The sequence below is a fragment of the Penaeus vannamei genome, chromosome 2, assembly GCF_042767895.1.
Source record: "Penaeus vannamei isolate JL-2024 chromosome 2, ASM4276789v1, whole genome shotgun sequence".
NCBI lineage: Eukaryota > Metazoa > Arthropoda > Malacostraca > Decapoda > Penaeidae > Penaeus > Penaeus vannamei.
In genome coordinates this window covers 2402379-2409878 of record NC_091550.1, presented here as the reverse complement: position 1 = coordinate 2409878, position 7500 = coordinate 2402379, and the positions used below count along the sequence as shown (strand labels likewise).

The window sequence follows — 7500 nt, the reverse complement described above, 5'->3', positions numbered from 1 at the left end:
TGTTTCTTATTAGTCATGCGTCTTGAATCGATTTTTTCTTCTCTCTTTCTGTTTTTTTTTTTTTTTTTTTTTTTTAATTATATAAGTTTGAAGCGTGGTTAACGGGGTGGGGTGGGGGGGGGCTGTAGGGTAGTGGCTGGGGTGAATGTACGGCAGAGGCAGGGAAGCACGTGTACTTTGTGTACATGTGCCCATTTACCTGTGATATTTTTGTATTAGATGTATTTATTATTATTATTATTATTATTATTATTATTATTATTATTATTATTATTATTGTTATTGTTATTGTTATTGTTATTGTTATTGTTATTGTTGTTGTTTTTGTTGTTATTATTATTAATATTATTATTTACTTGTTATTTATTGTTTATTCTTTGTCAAATAATACATTATGATGTATTTATTGTTATTCATATTTTTTATTATTTATTCTTATTTATCATATCCATTCTTTATTCATTATTCTTTGTTTATCTATATATTATCTTGTATCTTTTATTTATGTATCGATTTATTACTCATTAATGTATTTAATGTATGTATTATTTGTTCAGATGTCTGGGATATATTAGATGTAGTCAGAAAGACCCCATTCGGACAGGGGGTCGGCCCTCTTTCGCGCATTCGGACAGGGGGTCGGCCCTCTTTCGCGCATTCGGACAGGGGGTCGGCCCTCTTCCGCGCATTCGGACAGGGGGTCGGCCCTCTTCCGCGCATTCGGACAGGGGGTCGGCCCTCTTTCGCGCATTCGGACAGGGGGTCGGCCCTCTTCCGCGCATTCGGACAGGGGGTCGGCCCTCTTCCGCGCATTCGGACAGGGGGTCGGCCCTCTTCCGCGCATTCGGACAGGGAGTCGGCCCTCTTTCGCGCATTCGGACAGGGGGTCGGCCCTCTTCCGCGCATTCGGACAGGTCGGCCCTCTTTCGCGCATTCGGACAGGGGGTCGGCCTCCGCGCATTCGGACAGGGGGTCGGCCCTCTTCCGCGCATTCGGACAGGGGGTCGGCCCTCTTCCGCGCATTCGGACAGGGGGTCGGCCCTCTTTCGCGCATTCGGACAGGGGGTCGGCCCTCTTCCGCGCATTCGGACAGGGGGTCGGCCCTCTTTCGCGCATTCGGACAGGGGGTCGGCCCTCTTCCGCGCATTCGGACAGGGGGTCGGCCCTCTTTCGCGCATTCGGACAGGGGGTCGGCCCTCTTTCGCGCATTCGGACAGGGGGTCGGCCCTCTTCCGCGCATTCGGACAGGGGGTCGGCCCTCTTCCGCGCATTCGGACAGGGGGTCGGCCCTCTTCCGCGCATTCGGACAGGGGGTCGGCCCTCTTCCGCGCATTCGGACAGGGGGTCGGCCCTCTTCCGCGCATTCGGACAGGGGGTCGGCCCTCTTCCGCGCATTCGGACAGGGGGTCGGCCCTCTTCCGCGCATTCGGACAGGGGGTCGGCCCTCTTCCGCGCATTCGGACAGGGGGTCGGCCCTCTTTCGCGCATTCGGACAGGGGGTCGGCCCTCTTCCGCGCATTCGGACAGGGGGTCGGCCCTCTTTCGCGCATTCGGACAGGGGGTCGGCCCTCTTTCGCGCATTCGGACAGGGGGTCGGCCCTCTTTCGCGCATTCGGACAGGGGATCGGCCCTCTTCCGCGCATTCGGACAGGGGGTCGGCCCTCTTCCGCGCATTCGGACATGGGTTTGTGATACAGGAAATGTCTCATCTCACGCTGATGAGTGGCTCGATTTCTCCCGTTCGCGCTGTGGGGGCACGGGCTGGATCCTGCATGCCGAGTGGGCGCTCTTGGACACGCATACGTACGTACACACGGGCAAGGTCTATATGATTAATAGAATTACTTCAAGTATCAGCTCATTTACCACCGTTTTCTATCATCTCCAATTCCACCCTACCGTGCTCTAATTCCCCCCCCCCCCGCCCCCCTTGCCCTCAGCTCTCTCCAGGTGACGTCATAGGCCTTATCACCCAAGGTTGCGCAGAACTCCGAAGTGACGAGACCTGTACTTATATAGACCTTGCATACAGGCACGGGCAGATGTAGATGGACGTGCGCGCGAGCATGTACGGGCGCGTGTGGACGAATGTGTATACGTTACATGTGTATGCATGTATATATGTTTGTACACGGGTACGGATATGTACGTGGATACGTAGAGATACGTACAAACGGACATACGGACAGACACAGGCGCACACGACGTATGTACAGCATTTCGAAGACATTTGGTGTACATCCCCCCTCCTCTCCCCTCCCCCCCATCCCTCCCTCCCAAACTCAATGAGAAAAACACAGCAGCTCATAGGATAATTCTTCTTTTGTAACGTTTGACCTTCGTACCCCTCCTGTTGCAGTGCAGGCCATTTTTTTCTTTTCTTTTTTGGTGATTATCCCGTTCCCACAAGTCATGTCCTTATGCCACCTGCCTGGCGTAAATGTATTGTCAAGGTAAATCCAATGCTGATGTAAACACATTGTCGACGTAAACACAATTGTTGTGAACATATATTCGACGTAAATACAATCGTCGTTAACATATTGTCGACGTAAACACAATTGTCGTACACATATTGTCGACGTAAATACAATCGTCTTAAACATATATTCGACGTAACCACAATCGTCGGAAACGTATCGCCGACGTAAACTGAGTCGTCGGAAACATATCGTCGACGTAAACATGATCTAAACATGGCGTAGACATGCTGTGGACGTAAACAATTGAAGCAAACGTATGCCCGACGTCAACACAGCGCTGACGCCAACCTGTTGCCGACCCACCTGCCGTACCTTTTACCGATTGCACTCGGGACTTTTAATCGTTCCAGTTACTATTACTATGCTCTGCGAAGGCCACGTGCAGCTTGTGGGTGGGGGGGGTGGGGGTGGGGGGGGAGCCGGGGGCGTTCGTAGTACCTGTGCTGTTTGCGAAGTACCGTTCGTGGCGGCCAGTAGTTAAGTATTCGCCATCTTCTACCAGTTCCGGGGGAGGCTAGTGCGGGTGGCGGGCAGGTAGGAAGGTTTAGGTGAGGTAGGCGGTGGGTGGGTGGGTGGGGGGGAGGTGAGAAGAGAGGAAAGGAGGGAAGGAGGGAGGAAAGGAGGGAGGGAGCGAGGGAGGGAGCGAGGGAGGGAGCGAGGGAGGGAGGGAGGGAGCGAGGGAGAGAGGGAGGGAGGGAGGGAGGGAGGGAGGGAGGGAGGGAAGGAAGGAAGGAAGGAAGGAAGGAAGGAAGGAAGGAAGGAAGGAAGGGAAGGAGGGAGGGAGGGAGGGAGGGAGGGAGGGAGTTGGGCGAGAGAACGAGGAGGGAAAAGGTGGGTAGGCGGCGGGTGGGGAAGAGGGGAGAAGAGAGGAAAGGAGGGAGGGAAGGAGGGAGGGAGTTGGGTGAAGGAACGGGGGAGGTAAAAGGTAGGTAGGCGGTGGGAGAGTATGACGAGGGGGGAGGGGGGAAATGGAAACGGAAATGGAGGGAAGGGGGGGAGAGGGAGGGAGTGGAGGGGACAAGGATGATTTCCCTGGAGCTGGCGTTAAAGAACCCTTCGTTTCGGTTGATTCATCTTTCATAGATCCGAAGCACGAATACAAGTTGCGTCGAGAAGAAGAAGAAGGAGAGGCGTCAGAAGGGAGTGTGGACCGTCCATGCGCGAAGGCGGAGAGGCGAACTGATTTTAAAGTTTTCTTTAATGTTATCCAAGCAGAATGATTTGGTGAAACAATTGTAACTTCCGCATGTTTATGAGTAGCATAAGTTTTATAGAAAACAATGTTTGTAAAGGAAACGAACTGTATAAGACCGTTGATGATGATGGCTTGTTTTTTTTTAAACAACGTAAGTATCGAGTTTTGCTCTTTTAACCAATGAAATAAGATAGATGAGTTTCATTTAACATACACTCTGCTATAGAATTCTCGAGAAGTCCCGGAGTTCAATAAGGGGACTAACACGAACGCGATGAAACGCACGCAAGCGAAAAAACGACAACATTCGTTTAAGATTCATCAATAGACCGTCGGTGAAAGCCAGAGGAACGCGCATCACCTGCAGTCCAAATGCACCCGTTTAGATTTAACGACAAAGATACACTACACAGTAATTAATAGAGTAAACACCGGGGGGGGGGGGGTGACAGGAGAGAGAGAGAGAGGAAACACACACACGATAATAATCCAAAGATGCATACATTTAGACTAAAGATAAGGAAACGCGCCTGCCTGTGACAGCCGAAGGAGAAAAAGTACACGTCTACGACCTAGGAAGAGGGGTAGGGAGGTGCATACTGAGGGAGAAGGGGGGGGGGGCAGATATAGATATATATGTCATGGATAAAGATATATATATATATATATATATATATCGTATATATATATATATATATATATATATATATATATATATATATATTTATATATATATATATATATATATATATATATATATATATGTATATATATATATTTATTTGTGTGTGTGTGTGTGTGTGTGTGTGTGTATGTATGTATGTATGTATATATATATGTATATATACATGAATACATGCATACATACATACAAAAATACATATATATTATATTTATATATATATGTATATATATATTTAGATATGTATATATATATAATTATATGTATATATATAATTATATGTATATATATATATATATATATATATATATATATATATATGTGTGTGTGTGTGTGTGTGTGTGTGTGTGTGTGTGTGTGTGTGTGTGTGTGTGTGTGTGTGTGTGTGTATGTATGTGTGCGTGTATGTATATACGTATGTATGCATGTATGTATGCATGCATATATGTATGTGCCAATATCTATATGTATGTATGTATATATGTATATATATATATATGTATATATATACACATACATAAATCCCACAAATCTGTCTATCTTTCTATCTATACATCTATATATTTATATAGGCCTACGTATATAAGTAATTATATTCTTTAGGCACTTCCGGCACTAACAGCATTCCTTGGGCGTTGCAGGTCGCATGGTGGCACGAGGCATCATCTGCAGCAGCATCCTGGAACCTGCCGGAGGAATCTTCAGGAGACCTCTCCGGGGCGTGAGAACCAGCCTCCAGGGCAGCGACGCGACCAGCAAGAAGACCTCGCCGGGTTCTTCCTTTTCCTCCTCCTCCTCTTCTTCCCTCTCTTCCTCCTGACGTGACTCTGTCGTCATCGGCCCCTTCTCCTTCTCTCCGTCTGTCGCCGTTTGGATCGGGTCGCCCCATTACGCTCTCTGCCTTTGGCGCCTCCTCCCCCATCCTCCCGACCCCCCCAGCTGACTCTTCTCGCAGCTTTCCCCTCTCCTCTCTCCCGCTTCGCCCGCGCTTCCTCTCGGCTCAGACCGCGCTGTGTTTGCCGAGGACTTTTCCAGCTCGAGTAAAAGTGGTTTCGGCGGCGAGCGCGTGACGGCGGGGAGGCTGAGTTGCCGCTGGACTCCTCGCTGCGCCCCCACAGTCGCTGCAGACGCCACGACGTGTACTTGCGCGGCCCGCTCTCTCTGCCCCCTGCTGGCCGCCTGTCATGCCCCTCCGTTCCAGCGGACGCGTTTCCTCCCGTTCCTCCATTCGCCACTTCTGACGGCGCTTCCCTTCGCGCGACCCGCCGTCCTATGTGACAAGAGACAGCTGCTGCGCCTGCTTCGCCGTCGGTAGCAAGAGTGTGCGTCGAGCGGTCGCTCCCAGAAGACGAACGCCGGAGCGAGAGTTCGCAGGAGCCTTCAGGAGCGACGTAGATCCACCTAGGACGTAGCCGAGAGGCCCCAGGACGCCAGTAGGGCACCACCCTCCCGCGCTCGGACCTCCGGCAGGATGAGTACCGTCGCCGACTTCTACCGCGACCGGAGCGTGCTCATCACGGGCGCCACGGGCTTCATGGGGAAGGTCCTGGTGGAGAAGCTGCTCAGGTCTTGCCCGGGCCTCTCCAAGATCTACCTGCTCATGAGGCCGAAGGGCGGGCACCACGTGGACGCCAGGCTGGATGAGCTCCTCAATTCCAAGGTAAGACTCGTGGTTTATCGTCCCTTCGCTGCTGTTTAATCTGGCCGGATTAAACGGGGAACGAAGGCGGTGGAGGTGGGTGGCCATGCGTGTGGATGCGTGGGACGAGTGCCTGGGCTTCTCTGTCCAGCTATGTGTCTATCTATAAGGCACCATCTCCCTCTTCTCTTCTTTTGTTTTCTCTTCTCTTCTCTTCTCTTCTCCTCTTCTCTTCTCTTCTCTTCTCTTCTCTTCTCTTCTCTTCTCTTCTCTTCTCTTCTCTTCTCTTCTCTTCTCTTCTCTTCTCTTCTCTTCTTTCTTTTCTTTTCTTTTCCTTTCCTTTTCTTTTCTTTTCTTTTCTTTTCTTTTCTTTTCTTTTCTCCTCTTTCCTTTTCTTATTTCTTTTCTCTTCTTCTTTCTCTTTCCATCTCTTATATTCTCTCCTTTTATCTTCTCTTCCCTTCTTTTCTTTTTCTTTCTTTCTTTTCTTTTCTTTTCTTTTCTTTTCTTTTCTTTTCTTTTTCTTTTCTTTTCTTTTCTTTTCTTTTCTCTCTCTCTCTCTTTCCTTTATCTCTTTCCTTCCCTCCTCCTCCTCCTCCTCCTCCTCCTCCTCCTCCTCCTCCTCCTCCTCCTCCTCCTCCTCCTCCTCCTCCTCCTCCACCTCCTTCTCCTCCTCCTCCTTCTCCCCCTCCTTCTACTTCTTCTTCTTCTTCTTCTTCTTCTTCTTCTTCTTCTTCTTCTTCTTCTTCTTCTTCTTCTTCTTCTTCTTCTCCTCCTCCTCCTCCTTCTCCTCCTCCTCCTCCTCCTCCTCCTCTCTTCACTTCTCTTCTCTTCTCTTCTTATCTTATCTTCCCTTCTCTTCACTTATCTTCTCTTTTCTTCTGTTCTATTCTTTCATCTTCTCTTCTCTCCCTCTCTTCTCTTCTCTTCTCTTCTCCCTCCCTCCCTCCCTCCCTCCCTCCCTCCCTCCCTCCCTCCCTCCCTCCCTCCCTTTCTCTCTCCCAGCTGTAGTTTATGCAATCAAAATACATTGGCCAAACATTCATGTGGAGAGATTTGTCGTGTTTCCCGGGGAATTATATGTGCTGAAAGGATGAACGAAAAATTATGCGAAAGTTCTCGCAATGTTGACGTAGAAAAAAACTTTTGCACAATCACTATCCAGATACGTAATCATCATGATAGGAGCCGAAGAAAGTCGCACCAATCTTTGGAATGAAAGTTCGAAATATCCGTCTGTGGGTTTCTTAAGGTTGAAGGGGGAAAAGCGAGTAAGTGTGAGAGAGAAAGACCCAAAAAGAAGCCGGTAAGAAGAGGAAAAAGAGGGAAACAAGAAGTGCATGATAAAGAGGGTTGTTTTATGCCGGGTATAAATATTTTTTTCAGGTCAGTGCGGTTCTTTCTCTCTCTCTCTCTCTTCTCCGTTTCTGTCTCTTTTTTTCCTTTCTGATTTATATTTTCCCTCGTTTTCTTTACATTGTTTTCTCTCTCTTATATTTTC

General features: G+C 48.9%; 2 protein-coding genes across 6 annotated transcripts in view; one reads left to right on the top strand and one right to left on the bottom strand.

Annotated features, from left to right (window-relative positions):
• The window catches only part of LOC138863632 (putative fatty acyl-CoA reductase CG5065), a 73888-nt gene that overhangs the window by 22416 nt on the left and 43972 nt on the right, over positions 1–7500 (top strand). For all 5 annotated transcript variants that reach the window (XM_070128455.1, XM_070128441.1, XM_070128450.1 and 2 more), the window contains exon 2: positions 5002–6020. In XM_070128455.1, the coding sequence (XP_069984556.1) occupies positions 5832–6020 (189 nt within the window). In that variant the 5' untranslated portion in view covers positions 5002–5831. The remainder of the gene's footprint in view (positions 1–5001; positions 6021–7500) is intronic.
• Positions 572–1519, bottom strand: LOC138863581 (serine/arginine repetitive matrix protein 1-like). The gene has a single exon (XM_070127793.1). It carries the CDS (start codon positions 1517–1519, stop codon positions 572–574), a length of 948 nt encoding a protein of 315 aa, XP_069983894.1.